The 21,090-nt window shown below is 36.6% G+C and overlaps 1 protein-coding gene across 1 annotated transcript in view; it reads left to right on the forward strand.

The window, feature by feature from the left end:
* Window positions 1–20,231, forward strand: part of LOC142230123 (GTPase-activating Rap/Ran-GAP domain-like protein 3) — a 333,099-nt gene extending 312,868 nt beyond the window's left edge. The window contains exons 11-15 of the mRNA XM_075300757.1: window positions 479–631; window positions 15,366–15,678; window positions 15,875–16,358; window positions 16,428–16,573; window positions 19,094–20,231. Of these exons, the coding sequence (XP_075156872.1) occupies window positions 479–631; window positions 15,366–15,678; window positions 15,875–16,358; window positions 16,428–16,573; window positions 19,094–20,136 (2,139 nt within the window). The 3' untranslated portion in view covers window positions 20,137–20,231. The remainder of the gene's footprint in view (window positions 1–478; window positions 632–15,365; window positions 15,679–15,874; window positions 16,359–16,427; window positions 16,574–19,093) is intronic.
* The last annotated feature ends 859 nt before the right edge of the window (window positions 20,232–21,090 follow it).

A 21,090-nucleotide genomic window follows, 5' to 3' on the forward strand; every position in this document is an offset into this window, starting at 1 on the left:
TATAATCTTAAGTTTCCTATTTTATAGCATTGTTGGTATGAAGGAAAACAGCACCACCTTTCATGCATTATACTGCATGAATTGGTTGCAATAACGTAACGTAATCGTAAGATAAACTAGTTTGATTACTCGTTTACGTTATTGCCACCGATACATGCAGTGTGGATGCACTGCTTAATTTATTGTATACCAAAAAGCGCAACTAAACTCTTACTGCTGCAGTATTTTTTGCTGGGATATGTGTGGAATAGAAACAGTAGAGGGTCCATTGCAGTCCCTGAGAAACTCCTGGGTTTAAATCAATATAAACTGATGAATTATTCCTCTCTTGCACATATTGTTGACAACAATAAGGGTACATTTAATTCGCCTAATGTAACTATTTACTATTTAATGTTTTACCATTTATTATTTTCATGTATATTCATTTAACCTTTATCAATAACTTATAAAACAATATACTTTTTTCCTATTCTAGGATGTGAATTTATTTCGAGAATTTTTACTGGTTAAATTAATTAATGCAGAGAAAGCCACATTCCAGACTCCAATATTTTCACAGAAGCGTGAACGTACCTTAGAAATGCTAATAAAAGACTTGCACGAAGACTACATTGGAGATAGTAAACTGGTAAGTCCTACTAAAACTTTTATTTAATTATATTTATGAATTTCGTTGGCAATGGTTGATATAAGATAACATAGTACTTCTTGAGAATAGGTTCAGGATATGGACTGTAAATTCTCCCTCTTGAAACCCACAAAAATCAAGAGATACTAAAATGGATGATTTTGGTGAATTTCCGGCGTTATTCCCAACTTCAATGACATAATATTACATTTGTTATAGAAAGTGTAATAGAGTCGTACAATAATACTAACACGACAGTCTTTACAATTTAAATTAAGTTGTCCTAAATAGAGTCCTTGTTTATCATCACAATTTTATACTTTTGTAACAAATTGAATTAGGCCTAAATTGTCCCGTTTTCCTTACACAGTCTTTTTTAAATACACGGACGAAAAATACTGGCTTGCATATGTTTCGGTGTGAAAATTATATATTTGGAACAAAAAGTTTTAGAACATTATTTTTAAGTGCAAGCATATAATGCTCATAAACTAGTATAAAAATTTGAGACATATATGCTAATATGTTAGAACATATTGTGTTTGGGACATTACCTTTTTATACCCTCCACCATAGGATGGGGGATATAGTAACTTTGTCATTCCGTTTGTAACACATCAAAATATTGCTATAAAACCCCATCAAGTATATATTCTTGGTCGTGGTGAAATTCTGAGTCGATCTAAGCATGTCCGTCCGTCCGTCTGTTGAAATCACACTAACTTCCGAACGAAACAAGCTATCGACTTGAAACTTGGCACAAGTAGTTGTTATTGACGTAGGTCGGATGGTATTGCAATTGGGCTATATCGGACCATTTTTACGTATAGCCCCATATAAACCGACGCTCAGATTTGGCTTGCGGAGCCTCTTAGAGGAGCAAAATTTATCCGATCCGGTTGAAATTTGGTACATGGTGTTAGTATATGGTTTCTCATAACCATGCAAAAATTGGTCCACATCGGTCCATAATTATATAGCCCCCATATAAAACGATCCCCAGTTTTGGCTTGCGGAGCCTCTAAGAGAAGCAAATTTCATCCGATCCGACTGAAATTTGGTACATGGTGCTAGTATATGATCTTTAACAAAATTTTTCCGATCCGGTTGAAATTTGGTACATGGTGTTAGTATATGGTCTCTCACAAACATACAAAAATTGTTCCATATCGGTCCATAATCATATATAGCCCCCATATAAACCGACACCAGATTTGGCTTGCGGAGCCTCTAAGAGAAGCAAATATCATCCGATCCGACTGAAATTTGGTACATGGTGCTAGTATATGATCTTTAACAAAATTTATCCGATCCGGTTGAAATTTGGTACATGGTGTTAGTATATGATCTCTACAACCATGCAAAAATTGGTTCACATCGGTTCATAATTATATAGAGCCCTCATATAAACCGATCCCCATATTTGACCTCCGGAGCCTCATGGATGAGCAAAATTTATCCGATGCGGTTGAAATTTGGTACGTGGTGTTAGTATATGGTCTCTGACAACCATGCAGCAATCGTCCATATCGGTCCATAATTTTATGTAGCCCCCATATAAACCGATCCCCAGATTTGACCTCCGGAGTTCTTTGGAAGAGCAAAATTCATCCGATCCGGTTGAAATTTGGTACGTGGTGTTAGTATATGGTCTCTGATAACCATGCTAAAATTGGTCCATACCGGTCTTAATTATATATAACCCCCATTTAGATATAACTAAAAACCAAGCCAAAATTGGTTCATATCGGTCTATAGTTATATATTGCCGATCCCTAAAAATAATCTACCAAAATTTTATTTCTATACAAAATTTTGTCAAAATTTTATTACTATGGAAAATGTTGTCAAAATTTTATTACTTTAGAAAATTTTGTCAAGATTTTATTTCTATAGAAAATGTTGTCAGAATTTTATTTCTATAAAAAATTTTGTCGAAATTTTATTACTATACAAAATTGTGTCAATATTTTATTTCTATTGAAAATTTTGGCAAATTTTATTGCTATAAAAAATTTTGTAAAAACTTTATTTCTACAGAAAATTTTGTCGAAATTTTATTTATAAAGAAAAATCTGTCAAACTGAATTATTTACGTATTTAATCGGCCTTTTTATACCCTCCACCATAGGATGGGGGTATATTAACTTTGTCATTCCGTTTGTAACACATCGAAATATTGCTCTAAGACCCCATAAAGTATATATATTCTGGGTCGTGGTGAAATTCTGAGTCGATCTAAGCATGTCCGTCCGTCTCTCCGGCTGTCCGTCCGTCTGTGGAAATCACGCTAACTTCCGAACGAAACAAGCTATCGACTTGAAACTTGGCACAAGTAGTTGTTATTGATGTAGGTCGGATGGTATTGAAAATCGGCCATATCGGACCACGTTTACGTATAGCCCCCATATAAACCGATCCCCAAATTTGGCTTGGGGTGCCTCCTGGAGCAGCAAAATTCATCCGATCCGGTTGAAATTTGGTACCTGATGTTAGTATACGGCCTCTAACAACTATGCAAAAATTGGTCCATATCGGTCCATAATTATATATAGCTCCAATATAAACCGATCCCCAGATTTGACCTCCGGAGCCTCTTGGAGGAGCAAAATTCATCCGATCCGGTTAAAATTTAGTACGTGGTCTTAGTATACGGTCTCTAACACCCATACAAAAATTGGTCCATGTTGGTCCATAATTATATATAGCCCCCATATAAACCGATCCCCAGATTTGACCTCCGGAGCCTCTTGGAGGGGAAAAATTCATCCGATCCGGTTGAAATGTGGTACCTGATGTTAGTATACGGTCTCTAAAAACCATGCAAAAATTGGTCCATATCGGTCCATAATTATATATAGCCCCCATATAAACCGATCCACAGATTTGACCTCCGGAGCCTCTTGGAGGGGCAAAATTCATCCGATCCTGTTGAAATTTGGTACCTGATGTTAGTATATGGCCTCTAACAACCATGCAAAAATTGGTCCATATCGGTTCATAATTATATATAGCTCCCATATAAACCGATCGCCAGATTTGAACTCCGGAGCCTCTTGGAGGAGCAAAATTCATCCGATCCAATTGAAATTTAGTACGTGGTGTTAGTATACAGTCTCTAACAACCATGCAAAAATTGGTCCATATCGGTTCATAATTATATATAGCTCCCATATAAACCGATCCCCAGATTTGACCTCAGGAGCCTCTTGGAGGAGCGAAATTCATCCGATCCAGTTGAAATTTGGTACATGGTGTTAGTATATGGTATCTAACAACCATGCAAAAATTGGTCCATATCGGTCCATAATTATATATAGCAAAAGTCATCCGATGCGGTTGAAATTTGGTACATTTTGTCAATATATGGCCTCTAACAGCCATGTAAAAATTGGTCAATATCGGTCTTTAGTTATATATAGCCGATGACTTATTACACAAAAATTGGTCCATATCGCCAAAAATAATCTACCAAAACTTTATTTCCATAGAAAATTTTGTCAAATTTTATTACTATAGAAAGTTGTGTCAAAATTTCATTTCTATAGAACGTTTTGTCAAACGTTTATTTCTATAGAAATGTTTGTCAAAATTTTATTTCCATAGAAAGTTTTGTCAAAATTTTATTTCCATAGAAAGTTTTGTCAAAATTTTATTTTTATAGAAAATTTTGTAAAAAATTTATTTCTGTAGAAAATTTTGTCAACATTTTATTTCTATACAAAATTTTGTCAACATTTTACTTCCATAGAAAATTTTGTCAACATTTTATTTCTATAGAAAATTTTGTCAAGTTTTTATTTCTATAGAAAATTTTGTCAAAATTTTATTTCTATAGAAAATTTTGTCAAGTTTTCATTTCTATAGAAAATTTTGTCAAACTATATTATATACGTATTTAATCGGCCTTTTTTTTGTTTAATATATACCCCGTATGGGCTAACTTACAATTTAGAAGACAGTGTTAAAAAGTTTTACGATACCTTGCCATCGGCAAGTGTTATCGCAACCCAAGTAATTCGATTGTGGATGACAGCCTTTAGGAGAAGTTCCTACGCAATCCATGGTGGAGGGTACATAAGATTCGGCCTGGCCGAACTTACGGCCGTATATACTTGTTTGTTTTATATATACCCCGTATGGACTAACTTACAATTGAGAACACGGTTTTAAGAATTTTACGATACCTTGCCATCGGCAAGTGTTACCGCAACCCAAGTAATTCGATTGTTTATGACAGTTTTTAGTAAAAGTTTCTATGAAATCCATGGTGGAGGGTACATAAGATTCGGCCTGGCCGAATTTACGGCTTTATATACTTGTCTTAAATAAAATGTCTAAGGATGCAAACATACATATATTAATTTAGAAACACATATGTGCTTAGAAACGTCAGAGAGAACATGAGAGAAAAGAGAAAAAAGATAAAGATGGCGACGGAGATAGTATGTATGTAATACTGCAACTTTAATTACAACAAATAAATGTCAAAAGATTTCATGTCCTTACAATACGAATGCGTAGGATAGAAGACGCATTTCTCTAATAGAAAGTTTTTTCCTTGTCCAAAAGTCGATAAAGTTTTCAATAAAGCCGTTTTGTCCGTATAGTTTAGTGATTCGACTTAAAACTGTGTGTGTTCACAAGAAAGAAAATTTGATTTTAGTAAAGTCAACTGGCTTTAATAATTCTGAACATTTTTTTCAAAGTTGTCGTTAACACGCTTTTCAAGGAATGACTTAAATTTTGCTTCCTAGAATCAAGTACACAAATCTCAAATATAAAAGAGAATTGTGCCTTACTTCAATTCTGCCTACTTCAATTTTGGCTCGGAATCAATGCCAAAATCATTAGTGTAAATAGAAAATCTTTGGAACAGGGCAAGGTTTTTTTCAGTGTATCAACTTACATATTTTTATTTGCATACAAATTTTTAGTATGAACACATTCTAAAAATATATATGCTTGAAACAGAATATTTATATATTTGTTTATTTATTACTTAATTTATTATAATTACAAATTATAATATACTTATTTATACGGACACTAGCAAGTAGAGGCTATTTGCCTAGAAACGGAATATGTTTGGGAGTATATATTACCATGGCAGTTTCCTTGTAGTTTAATTTGACTTCGACTGACCGTCAACAGAAATTAAAAATGTAAATTGGGGAGAAATAATAAGAAACAAGTAAGTAAGGTCTAAAGTCGGGCGGAGCCGACTATATTATACCCTTCACCACTATGTAGACAAACATTTGTGGCAAGTGGCACCGTCCTGCTGAAACCACATATCGTCCACATCCATATCTTCCAATTCGGGCCATAAAAAGTTCGTTATCATCTCACGATAGCGAACACCATTCACAGTAACTGCCTGACCGGCCTCATTTTGGAAAAAATACGGCCCGATGATGCCGCCAGCCCATAAACCGCACCAAACAGTCACTCTTTGTGGGTGCATTGGTTTTTCGACAATCACTCTTGGATTCTCATTCGCCCAAATGCGGCAATTCTGTTTATTGACGAATCCACTGAGGTGAAAATGTGCCTCATCACTGAAGATGATTTTCTTCGAAAAATGATCATCCACTGTTGCCATTTCTTGGAAACATTCTGCCCATTCACGACGTCCATGGTTCAAATTGAGTAAGTCTGAAATAGAGAAATGTCAAATAAAATTCGGAAAAAACTTAGGTGTGGTTCACATTCAACATCGGCCCTTGAACTTTAACCACCCTTTACAATTATGAACTTGATATGGACCAATTTTTTGTGATTGGGGATCGATTTATCTGAGGGCTATATATAACTACACCCTCAAAAAAATCGCTTCTCTAACATATTTTCCAAACATATTTTGCAGGAAGCACATATATTATTGGATACTGCCGATACATTAATATGTTTGATTTATGTGAACATATTATATGTTTGGAAGCATTTTGAGCCCAAAAATATTATATGCTTGGAAGAATTTTCCCCAAAGAAGATTGTGCTCATTCCCTAACATAATTTTCACTTCCACGAAATTTTTAGTTCTTGGTACCTTTTTCTGTAATACAAATAATGTTGAAGAAATTATTCAATTTTATAATTTTTTTAAAATTTACCTTTCGCCTGGAGGGAGAATCGAACCGAGGACCATACAGTTTGTAAGCCTACACACACTATTCACTGGGCTACGTAGCAGTTATAGTCACCAGTAGACAATTATCGTTATAAGTTACATTTATATAGCATAGTTTGCAGCGCCCACGAGCCCATGCAAACATAACATTATTTAAAAGAAACATACATTTGTTGGCCACGTGGAGCAGTGGTTAGCATGTCTGCCTTGCATGCAAAGGGTCGTGGGTTCAATTCCTGCTCCGACCGAACCAAATTTTTTTTTTTGTAATTTAGACATTTATACTATATTAAATTTTTATAATGAAACTTCGAAATGTGGGTTATTAAAGATTTACAGTCAGAAATAGTGCTTGATATAAATGAACTGGCTTTTGAATAAAATATTATTTTTTTTTTTTTTGCAAAAATAACAATTTTATAACAAAAAACTGTTTTTGGTATAAAAGTTTGGAATTTTGGAAGAAAATCAAAAACTGTACACATAAATTTATTTAGGCGTGAACAGTTTTTTACTAGAATTTAACAACATTTTAAATGCCTTTTAAAGTTATCGTGTTTTGTACTTAATTTCATTTTTACCTTTAAGGCCGTTAAAAAATGTGTGTCCATAATGTCAAAATGATAAACAAAACACTTGTCCACACATACATAAAATTCTCCTCTCAAGGCGAAAACACATGCTGGTTTTTTTTTCAAATCTCTATGCTCTTTACTCCGAATACTCAAATTAAATTCAAATTAAATAATATTTAGACTTAAGCATATCAAATTTTTGGCCTTATCATAAAGCAGTTTTCCGAAACAACATACAACCGTTTCACAGAAATTGTAAACATATATATGTTTACTCGAAATTTGTAAATTTGTATATGTTTACATTCACACATATTATTTTTATGAAACATTCATGCCCCAAACATAATATATTTTAACATATTAACATATGTGTCCCAAACATTTAGTGTTAGTTTAGGAACATTACATGTTGGCACTTAAATATATTGTGTTTAAAAATTGTGCCCGAAACACATTTTGTTTATATCGGAACATATGAAAAACATATTTTTCTAACAGTGTATAGACCGATATGGACCTAGTTAGGCATGGTCGTTTACGGCCATATACCAGCACAATGTACCAAATTTAAATTGACTCGGATGAAATTTGCTCCTACAAGAGGCTCCAAAACCAAATATCGGGATCGGTTTATATAGGGCCTATATATGATGATGGGACTGATATGGACCACTTTTGGCATGGTTGGTAAATATCATATACTACCACCACGTACCAAATTTCAACCAGATCGGATGAATTTTGTTTCTCCAAAAGGCACCGCAGGTCAAATCTGGGGATCGGTTTATATGGGGGCTATATATAATTATGGACCGATTTCGACCAATTTACGCATGAGTGTTTGAGGCCATATATTAACACCACGTACCAAATTTCAACTGAATCAGATGAACTTTGGTCTTCCAAGAGGCTCCGGAGGTCAAATCTAGTGATCGGTTTGTATGGGGGCTATATATAATTATGGACCGATGTGGACCAATTTTTGCATGGTCATTAGAGACTATATACATACACCATGTACCAAATTTCAGCCGGATCGGATGAAATTTGCTTCTCTTAGAGGTTCCGCAAGCCAAGTCGGAGGATCGGTTTATATGGGGACTATATATAGTTATGGACCGATTTCGACCAATTTGTGCATGGGTGTTTGAGGCCATATATTAACACCACGTACCAAATTTCAACTGACTCAGATGAATTTTGGTCTTCCAAGAGGCTCGGAAGGTCAAATCTGGTGATCGGTTTGTATGGGATCTATATCGGATGAAATTTGCTTCTCTTAGAGGCTCCGCAAACCAAATCGGGGGATCGGTTTATATGGGGGCTATATATAATTATGCACCGATGTGGACCAATTTTTGCATGGTTGTTAGATACCATATACTCACACCATGTACCAAATTTCAACTGAATCAGATGAACTTTGGTCTTCCAAGAGGCTCCGGAGGTCAAATCTAGTGATCGGTTTGTATGGGGGCTATATATAATTATGGACCGATGTGGACCAATTTTTGCATGGTCATTAGAGACTATATACATACACCATGTACCAAATTTCAGCCGGATCAGATGATAGTTGCTTCTCTTAAAGGCTCCGCAAGCCAAATCGGGGGATCGGTTTATATGGGGGCTATACGTAAAAGTGGACCGATATGGTCCATTTGCAATACCATCAGATCTACATCAATAACAACTCTTTGTATAAAGTTTCAAGTCGATAGCTTGTTTCGTTCGGAAGTTAGCGTGATTTCAACAGATGGACGGACGGATATGCTCAGATCGACTCTGAATTTCACCAAGACCCAGAATATATATACCTTATGGGGTCTTAGAGCAATATTTCGATGTGTTACAAAAGGGATGACAAAGTTAATATACCCCCATCCTATGGTGGAGGGTATAAAAAGGTTGTCGTTAACTCGTTTTTAAAGGACTTTGATAGCATATGAAGAAAAAACGCCTAAAAAGCGAAAAATTAAAATTTGTTTCCTAGAAGCAAGTACACAAAAGCCAAATTTAGAAGAGAATTGTGTCTTAAAAGTATCCTTACTTATATTCTCCGCTTCTTTGGCTCGGAATCAATACCAAATTTTTAAAGTAAAGACAAAACCTTTGGAACCGGGCATGCTTTTTTTCAGTGTAGGAACCATTCTTAATAGTACATCCATAATGCAATATATCGACAAGTTCCTCTAAGACATGAAAAGGGAAAACTTTTTTTTGCTCAAATTCAAGATTATTTATTCATCATACACCTACATTTAAAGAAAGCCTATCAGAATGTTTAACACAAACACTACATTTCATTAATATGTAGTGGGTAGAGAAACACATTTCAAAAGGATTAAGGATTTGCTACTTTCGATTAAAATCTTCAAATTTGAACTGTAACTGTTTATTCATCTAAATAAAACGAATGGGACCCTTTAGCAAAGTCAATGTCATTAGTCTCTCCTCTTCAAATACTATTGTAGTTTGTAACCTTTTAAGATTTTCTAGAAAATGTCCCTCATTAAAAGTAAACAGACAACAAAAAGTTTCATTACGTTAAAAGGTAGCAATTATTCAGTCACACATATCCCATAACGAAAAGTCCCAAAAAGTTTACCTTATGCCTCAAATTTCCTTGACTTGAATAGTACGCACTTTCCTCAAAGTTCTAACAAATAAGAGCAACCTCCTCCAAATGAGTGAATGATTATCCTTGTTGCATGGGTTTTACGTAGAATATGTGAGATATCACACACACAGATAAATCATGTCCTCAAGTATCAACAACATGCGATTCGTAGCAAAAATACAAATAACACCTAGACAAAATCACACACACACACTGTGACATATTGATGTGTGACCTTTAGAAAGTTACACCTTTCGTGTGCCATAACCATGTGCCATGCTACAAAAGATCGCGAACATCAGTTTGAAATTAATAATAAGGATTTTCCAATATCTTTGTGAAATAGCGTTGTATACCACAGTTTCGGAAAATTTATTTAATTCTAGGAAAAATTACGGGAGATAACAAGTGTTCAATATGAAGTTTAACACAATGAAACAAATATTGTCGTGAAGTTAAAGATTTCTTGTTCTTAAAAAAAGACGTTTTTTACTTAAAACATAAAACATCTCTAGTCGAAGTCGAGTTTGTATTTGGAAATTTAAGTTGTCGTTTTTAGAGGACATTGATAGCACATGAAGAAAAATTCTGAAAAAACGAAAGATATCAAATTTATCTCATGTCTCATATCAAGGACGCAAAAGTCTAATTTGAAAGAAAATTGTGTTTTAAGGGTATCCTTACTTCAATTATCTGCTTCTTTGGCTCTGCTCCTCAGAAGAAATGTCTGATCTCATTTCGCGGCTACTCACCTCTATGTCTGAAAGTTTGGATGATTTTTCAGGTTATTGGATTATTTTCTGGTAGGCTCGTCTTTACTGTCCGCAGCTGAAGAAGCCGAAGGAGAGTTTGGACAAAATATCTCTTCAGAATCGTTGGTTCAAAAGATTTCTGTCACAGATGGAAATCAGATTATCTTAAAGAAAGAAATAAGTGGCAGAGGCCATTAGAAAATCTGAAGTAAGGTGACATGAACCGGGAAGCCCTGACGAGTGCCGTCAACAGTCAACAAAGTATATTCGCGTTGATTTGAAAATATAGTCTGGACCAATAATTCGACCGATACACAAACTTGTTTTATTACCCCAATAAGAATCAATTCCCAGCATTAACTGCCTTTTTTCCGTCCTGTGTCACGTCGGTCTATAGTACTCACACTACAACCTGCAATAATAACGCAATCGTCCTGAAATAGACACCAATTCGTTTTTTTTTTTTGTTTGCACGCAGTTCAAGGTTTTGATATAGCCCACATACAAACGATTGCCATTTTTATCAGATTTACCCCATATAGACCGATCTCCCAATTTTATTTCTTGATTTGATTATATCAAAGTTCCCTTGAATTGGGAATCTAGAGGTATCTTAGGACCATAGATAGATGGGCCGAATATAGTGTGTATCGGTCCATTATTTGGTATGGACCCTACACAAACCGACTCTCCGATTTGGAATCTTTATTATCTAGACTCCGCAATTTTTATCCGATTTACCCCATATAGAGCGATATCCCAATTTGATGCCTTTAGTGTCTAGTCACCTAATATGCCTAATATGGTGCGCCTCGGTCCATGTTTTGATATAATCTCATATAGACCGCAATGCTATTTTTACCGAATTTGCCTTAAATTCGAAATCTAGAGGTATCTTAGGTTCAATTTGGGATCTCGAGGATCTAGACGCCGTAATTTTTATTTGATTTACCCCATATAGACCAAACTCCCTATTTGATTTGGTGGTTGTCTAGTCGGCCGAATTTTTATCAGATTTGCTTCGAATTGGAAATCTAGAGGTATGTATCTTAGGTTCATAAATAGATAGGTTAGGAGGCAGGCCGATGTATCAGGCTCACTTAGACTATTCAGTCCATTTGGATACCATATTGGTGAACTTCATAAATAGATGTGCTGAATATGGTGTGTATCGGTCAATGTTTTGGACCCCATACAGACTGAAATCCCCATTCGAATTGTTGGGCTTGTAGACATCTAAATTTTTATCCGATTTGTCTGGAATTAGAAATAGTAGATATTTTAGGTCCAGAAATCGATGTGCCGAACATGTATCGGTCCATGGTTCTATATAGCCCCTATATTGACCGATTTGATTTCTTGGGTGTCTAGTCACGCCACTTAGCCTTGAATTAAAAATCCTGAAGGATTTTAGATCCATAAAAAAGTGTTCCAAATATGATGTGTATCGGTATCGATATTTTGGTATAATCTCATATAGTCCGCAATGCTATTTTTATACCCTCCACCATTGCTCTAAGACCCCTTAAAGTATATACATATTCTGGGTCGTGACGAAATTCTGAGTCGATCTGAGCATGTCCGTCCGTCCGTGCTTCCGTCTGTTGAAATCACGCCAACTTCCGAACGAAACAAGCTATCGACTTGATATTTGGCACAAGTAGTTGTTATTGATGTAGGTCGGATGGTATTTCAAATAGGCCATATCGGTCCACTTTTTCGTGTAGCCCCCATATAAACGGACCCCCAAATTTGGCTTGCGAATCCTCTAAGAGAAGCAAATTTTATCCGATCCGGCTGAAATTTGGTACATGGTATATGGTCTCTAACAACCATGCATCGATGCATAATTATATATAGCCCCCATATAAACCGATCCCCCGATTTGGCTAGCGGAGCCTGTAAGAGAAGCAAATTTCATCCGATCCGTCTGAAATTTGGTACATGGTGTTGTATATGGTCTCTAATGACCATGCAAAAATTGGTCCACATCAGTCCATAATTATATATAGCCCTCATATAAAGCGATCACCAGATTTGACCTCCGGAGCTTCTTGGAAGACCAAATTTCAGCTGATTTAGTTGAAATTTGTAACGTGGTGTTAATATATGGCCTCAAACACCCATGCACAAATTGGTCGAAATCGGTCCATAATTATATATAGCCCCCATATAAACCAATACCCAGAGTTGACCTCCGGAGCCCCTTGGAAGAGCAACATCCATCCGATTCGGTTGAAATTTGGTACGTGATGTTAGTATATGGTATCCAACAACCATGCAGGAATTGGTTCATATCAGTCCATAATATAGTCCCCATATAAACCGATCCCCATATTTGACCTCCGGTGCCTTTTGGAGAAGCAAAATGCATCCATCTGGTTGAAATTTGGTACGTGGTGGTAGTATATGATATTTAATAACCATGCCAAAAGTGGTCCATATCAGTCCATAATCATATATAGCCCCCATATAAACCGAAATTTAGTTTTGGAGCCTCTTGGAGGAGCAAATTTCATCCGAGTCAGTTGAAATTTATTTATACATAGCACTCAGATAAATCGATCTCCAATCACACAAAAATTGGTCCATATCAAGTTCATAATTGTATATAGCCCCCATATTTCAATACTGGCTGTCTACGTACCGTACAAAAGTCCATATCGATTCGTAATTATTTGTAGACATGCCTATACATACCTTTTTATACCCTGCGCCTCACTGTGGAACAGGGTATTATAACTTAGTGCATATGTTTGCAACACCCAGAAGGAGACGAGATAGACACATGCTATCTTTGGCAAAAATGCTCAGGGCTCTTGAGTCGATATAGCGATGTCCGTCTGTCCGTGAACACATTTTTGTAATCAAAGGCTAGGTCGCAGTTTTAGTCCAATCGACTTCAAATTTGGCACAAGTATGTGTTTTAGCTCAGAATAGATCCCTATTGATTTTGGAAGAAATCGGTTCAGATTTAGATATAGCTCCCATATATAGCTTTCGCCCGATTTACACTCATATGACCACAGAGGCCAATTTTTTGCTCCGATTTATTTGAAATTTTGCACAGGGAGTAGAATTAGCATTGTAGCTATGCGTGCCAAATTTGGTTGAAATCGGTTCAGATTTAGATATATCTCCCATATATATGTTTTTCTGATTTCGACAAAAATGGTCAAAATACCAACATTTTCCTTGTAAAATCGCTCCTGCTTAGTCGAAAAATTGTACAAATTACTCTAATTTTCCTAAACTTCTAATACATATATATCGAGCGATAAATCATAAATAAACTTTTGCGAAGTTTCCTTAACATTGCTTCAGATTTAAATGTTTCCCACCCTAGTGCATTAGCCGACTTAAATTTTGAGTCTATAGATTTTGTAGAAGTCTATCAAATTCTGTCCAGATCGAGTGATATTTAAATGTATGTAATTGGGGCAAACCTTTATATATAGCCCCCAACACATTTGACGGATGTGATATGGTATCGAAAATTTAGATCTACAAAGTTGTGCAGGGTATAATATAGTCGGCCCCGCCCGACTTTAGACTTTCCTTACTTGTTTGTCTAATATATACCACGTATGGACTAACTCACAATTTAGAAAACGATGTTAAGAAGTTTTAAGATACCACAATGCAAGAAATTTGATTGTGGATGACAGTCTTTCGTAGAAGTTTCTACGCAATCCATGGTGGAGGGTACATAAGATTCGGCCTGGCCGAACTTACGGCCGTATATACTTGTTATCTGATGTGTCTGAATGTCAAAATTAAGAGGAATTTTAAGTCCACAAATAAGTATATCGAATATACCGTGTCCATTGTTTGATATAGTCCTCATATAGATCGATTTCTCGATTTGAGTTTTTGGGCTTCTGGAAACTGAAAAATTTTTCAGATTTTTCTTAAAAAATAATCTCTTATTTCCGAATACGTTGTAGGTTTATAGTGAATCCGTAAAAACTTATCGAATTTATGGACGGTTTAAATAATTGTCTATACAATTTTTATTTATGTAAAAATCCTGTTTTATGTCGCATCTTCTAACTTTAAGAACAAAACGGCTTTATTGAAAAGTTTATCGACTTTTGGTTGAGGAGAAAAACTTTGTATCCGAGAAAGAAAAAAAGATTTTGTACACTCGGCAATATTTTTCTCAGTTCTTAATGGATAATATAGTTGATATATAGGTTGAATAATATAGGTTGATATGATGAAATATACTCCTTCAACAAAAATCGGTTCAATTGTTTAACAACGTTAAATTTAAAATTTGCACATATGAAAATCATGAAAAACGAAAAAGTCGATAAAAACGCAATAACGCATTCATTCTAGGATTACATTATTAAAAGGCGTCATGGGCTCAATCCAAGATTATCCCCTATCAGTAAGGCTGGTGACATTTCTGAGTGTTTCAAAGCTATATAAATACAACATTATTCCCAGAAACGAAATCATTATCCAATAATAAACGTTTTTCATTTTTGAATATAAATTTAAATAAAATTTATTGGTCAAAAAATCTTAAGAAGAAACGATGTTACTACAATTTTTGCTACCACTGTTTATATCATAGATATTCACAAAATGTATTACATTTGTATACCTTCTAATGACTATTTTATCAAATTCTATTTCTTAGAATATGCTAAATAGACGAGCTTTCTCAGAAGTCCTATATGATGTGCCAAGAACATCGAAGCTTAAGGAAGACGCTAGACAAATTGAATTCGTTCGCATAGGCCAAGCACTTAAATTGGAGGCCATTGTACGTGGTGATGCCCCCACAAGCATTGCTTCGGCAAGTCCTTGTACAATATTCAAAAAGCCACCCTGGGAGCCGCATTGCTTTTATCCAACATTTCCACATCGGGGAACATTGGCAGGTGATTCATTTGGGCCCACTGATGACTCGTTATTTATAGCCACCGATGATGGCACATTCCTGATGAAAGGTAAGCTTCATACACATACGCACACACACACACACATAGAACACAAAACCCATAGTCAAAGGATGTTGACTGTGAATTAATGTGCTTTTGAAAATGTAGGAGGTCTACTTGTATGTTCACATGTCTGTGTCTGTGTTTTGGTTTTTGTGAGCTATCCAATTAATTTATTTCCTTATCTTTTATTTGCACGCTCTAGAGGATCAATCACTACAACTGGTCTTTGATAAATCTTTACATGTGAGACAATTAAGTGTCCTGGAAGAACATGGTTTAGTTTTGATACGTGGTGGGTCAGCGACAAATCGTGATGGTCATCGTATACATGTGTTTCGCTTAAGAGAATTTCATGGAAAATCTTCAGAAGAATCTCTTAAATGCCGTTCACGTTCTGAGGTGAAAGAGAGGCGTATAGATCGGACCCGTGGATGCCATCTATATTCGTCCTCAAGAGTTAATGGTGGTCATTTGCGATTAGTGGTTGCGGTTGGTCGTAAACTTCAACTATTCCAATGGAAACATACGGCTGCTTGGGCCTCATGGTGTCCCGAGAATGATACAGAGACTGCTGAAGGTTTTATATTCCAAAAAGAGATATCCCTTAATGATACGCCCACTATAGTAACACCCCTGGAGGGTCCAACAAATACAAAGACCGGTGGTTTGATATGTGTAGGTTATAAGTAAGTCCACCCTACACAAGCTTCAGATAATTGGATGAGTTATAACTTTTTGTTCGGCTATCTTTACAGATATCATTATGAAATTGTCTGTGATCAAAGTGGCGTGGCAACACGTCTGCATGAAGTTGAACCGGCCAAACGAAGTCAAACTCAGTTGACAGCAGCCATTGAACTGTGTGATGGTCTTGAAACTGAATTACTTTTATGCTATAACCGTAAGTGAACAGTTGGGTTAATAATGTTTTGTAATATTTTAAATGAAAATATATTTGCACGTGTATCTGACCTTTAATGTAAAGGGTGATTTTTAAGAGCTATAGGGAAAATTTACATATATCTATAGTCCATAATTTCATGTTTGAGGAATAATATATGCTACCCTCTCCTGTGCGTTTCGAAGTCTTGGTGGTTTGCTGGCAACTGTAGTATGGGTCAGCTGATGACGCCGAGTCGGTTGAAGGGGAGAAGTCTTTGGTGAGCTTATAAGACAGTATCGTCAGGGAAAACAAGTTCTTCTGTCTGAATGCTTTTGTAGTAATGGTGGACGACTCCTTCTTGATCGACTTGGTCTGCGATGATAGTGATTTGGACTGAAACCGGCAGGACTTGGCCTTAACATTAACCCAGCAAGAATAGGTCTTCGCCCCAAGAATATGTCTTCGGCTGTTGTGGGCATCATCAATAGCCTGATTGAGTTGTGTTTGGCACCATTCTAACTCATTGTGTCCACCGTGCTATTAACTTGACACTGTGAATGGTTTCTTAGCTTGAAGCTGAATTCATATAAAAGGATATAACTCACGGGTTCGAGGGCATGCGCGAATCCTTCGCTTATAAAACAGGTGCTTAATGGCGGCATCCGTTCTCTAACTTTCACCGTAGTCACCAGCTTCGAGGATTCCAACCGGAGGGACATTTGTAATTGCGGGATTTGGTGTTCTGAGGATCCGCTTCCCCACTCACGTGTGACGTTTTCCGATGACCGTCGACATCAGTTAATAGTTCGGACCACAGTCCCAGCAGAAAAGAATTTGAACTTACGACATTGCACTGAGGCACGATTGCTTTAGTCGCACCGCCGGAGGAAGGGATGAGTGGAGTGTCTTGTGGCTAGAGTGGCCATACACATCATGCTGAGGAGTAGGATAAATGGGATGAACGGAAGAACACGTGGCTAGAGTTGTCACACACATCTAGGTGAGAAATAGGAGAAAACGGGGAAAATGGGATGAACGGAAGAACACGTGGCAAGAGTTGTCGCACACATCTAGGTGAGAAATAGGAGAAAACGGGGAAAATGTGATGAACGGGGAAAATGGGAACACGTTCCTACAATTGAAAGTGTGTGAATAGACAAAATGATCGGGTTTACTTGCCAAAGAGGTAAACTGAAATATATACCTCCGAATCGCACTAGAACTCAAGTTCCGCCAATAGTAATGTTATGGGCCGTTCTTACTCATCAATCGTGTGGTGAAAACAAATGCCTAATATTGGCGGGAAATTGTCCTATAGACAATATTTAAGCCTTGGGCAAATAAAGATTTTTTTCATCCGACCATGGTCTTCCCAACAAAACCCATTTTTACAGAACAATGGCGACGAAGATCTCCGGATCTCATTCCGTTCTACTTTTGCATCTGGGGCATTTTGAAGTTGAAGGTTAATAAATTCCACACTGTCGATCATCTCAAACTGCGCTACGCCGTGTATGAGCCAAAATACTGCAACACTTTTGTGCAGCATGTATTGGTATTTAGGCCGTTTGAATAACATAATTCGAGCCAAAGTTAGCCGATGAAAACTGATTGACATTGTTTAGATTGTAAATTAGTCCGTTATACAAAAAAGACTGATTAGTGGGTTTTATAAAGGTGTCTACAAATTATTATGAACTGATATGAACCAATTTTCGCACGGTATGTCAACCGGATCGAATGAAATTTGTTCCTGCATGAGATCGGATGAAATTTGTGCCTCCATATGGGCCGCAAGCCAAATCTGGAGGTCGGTTTATACGGTTTAACTTAAAGTAGTCCGGTATGCCATTTGCAATACCGTCTGACTTACATCAGTAACCACTACTTGTGCCAAATTTCAAGTCCATAGCTTGTTTCGTTCGGAAGTTAGCATGATTTGAACTGAGGGACGGATGGATATCTCTAGATCGGCACAGAACTTCACCACGACTTAGACTATATAACTGTATGGGATCTGAAACCAATATTTAGATGTGTTACTAATATACCCATCCTATGACTTCCCGCATCTTTTTTCTCCAAATTTATGCCGGTATTGTTCTGATTTTGGTTTAGAATTTTTCGACTTTATAAGATTACACCTTATTGTTTACCCCTAAAAATCCCCCCAAACGTGTAAAACCCCCTAAATTTAGTGGGGAAACCTTTGCCAGTCAATCATTTGTTTTATTAATATTATCCAAGTTAACCGGTATAACCAATGGTGAGAGAACATAAGGATTCAGATGCAGAATGGTTGCATCGAATTCTTTCGCACGATGAAGTCAACTGTAAGAATTAGAAATGGAATTAAAAAAGTGTAACGCTTGTTTAATCCATATGCCGTCAAAATCAATCCAAATTTAAATTAAGAACAAACTGATTTGATTACTTTCTTTTGCATTAGGTCTGTGACTTACTTATTGCTATATTATTACAATTTACCCATTTGAATTTGCCTTTAATCTAAATGCTAATCTCGCTATATATTTCCAGATACTTGCCACTTTCAAAAGTTAAATGACCGCGAAGAAACCCGCAATGAATTCGATTTCCATTGGAATACTTCACCAACATCGGTGGTTTGTGCATTCCCTTATATTCTCGGCTTTACCGCTGATTCTATGGAAATACGTCTACTGGTCAATGGCAATTTGGTGCATACAGCAATTTTACCAGAACTACAATTGCTAACATCAAAACGAGATATATTTTTTGTAACAACAGCTCCCGAATTTATGTCCAAAGATTTAAATATCAAAGGATTGCAAATAAATGAACAAACTCCCGAGAAACGACTTGTGACAACGCCAAGTGAATGTTCATCGAGTGAAGAATTGACAAGGGATTCCACAGAGCTATTAAGTATGCAGAGTGGCAGGGATATACCTTTAAATCCAGAACATGAAATGAATAATTTGCTAGAAATACCCAATGTCTTGGGAGCTCAAGGTCTGGGCCAGCCCATACAGAGGGCTAGATCTTTACAAAAGTCTAGCAATGTGGATGCGAAACCGATTATAGCCAAAAGTAATTCGTGTGGTGATGCCTATAATAGTGATCACAAATATAATGCCATGCGCAATAGCTCCATAGGAGATGCCCAACAACAGATGGGAGTACCGCCCAATTCACCACGCACAAATTCCAATAATAATTCCAACAATTACAACAATAACTATACAAAGGCTCCCACGCAACAATCACCAATGTCTCCAACAAAACGCAACTCCAAGTACCGTAGTTTATTTTCCACATCGAACGGTAGTCAAACCCCCGATCATTATTCAAGTTCTCCAGATCGTTTAAAACCTCTGCGAGTCTATCGTATTCCCTTGGCCAAATTGGCAGGAGCCCATTCACATTTCCATATGCAATCTTTCAATGCCACCGCTTCGGCTAAACTGCAACAGCAACAACATCAGCACTATCAACAACATCAACCCTTCATACGTGATCCTCATACGCTAACGAATAAATTGAGACAAAAATCCATAGATATTCAATTACCCCTGCAGACCATGGATATACCCGAATGACAATTGAATACGATGACACAAATGCCTAGACAAGGCACCGAAAAGGAAGAGGGTTACAATGTGATTGACAGGGGCACAAATTCACATATACCGCCGCCGCCAAGCCTGGAATTTATGGAGAAACGCAAGTCCATAGATCTCTATGACTATGATGACAATAAATTTAATGAGGAAGATGAAAGACGTTTCGAAATGCTAATGCTACAACGTTAGATCATGGAATTTGATAGAAGAGGAAGCATTTTATATGGATTTGAGAAAACAGGAATATCTATGTAGATGAAGAATACAACAACAAATTGCATATATTCTTTATAAAAGACACCAGTTAGATGCTTACATCGCAATTGATTGAAGGTTTCAAAATTATAATTACGTTTTAGCATACCATCATAAAAAATAATCAAAAATGAGATACAAATTGTCATTGGGTTAAATTGTCTACTTGGTCTATCGTGGATAATTGGCATGGATATCTCCTTCGTTCGTTGCGCACATTTACTAATTTAAAATTAATTTATTAAGGTATTTTATTGCAATCATTTTATAACCTTCGCCTTAGGAAAACTGTCTATCCATCAATTAGGTTAGGTATGTCGGCTGACATACACTTAAGCCAGTATTCGGATTGTTGTGATCTCTAACATCTTCTTTCCATCGTACTCTTCTTTTATTCCAGAAATTCAGTGTCCCTAATGAATTCACTAACTTGTTTCCAGCGCCAGGTCCCGAATCAGCCCTTCACCGATATCGTTAACTCTTTGCTAGTAAGGGTGGGACTGTAACACAGGTAGTGTTCACATGTCTCATCATCCTCAAATCACGCCCTATATGCACCATCCTCTGTTGCTCCTATTCGACACATATGTGCTCTCAATTCTAATGCCCGGCGTTATTCTCACGGCCCTCCTGACTGTCGTTGTTCATGCTTTCACACAGCGAATCGTCAGATCA

This window comes from Haematobia irritans, chromosome 3 (assembly GCF_050003625.1).
Source record: "Haematobia irritans isolate KBUSLIRL chromosome 3, ASM5000362v1, whole genome shotgun sequence".
Classification (NCBI taxonomy): domain Eukaryota; kingdom Metazoa; phylum Arthropoda; class Insecta; order Diptera; family Muscidae; genus Haematobia; species Haematobia irritans.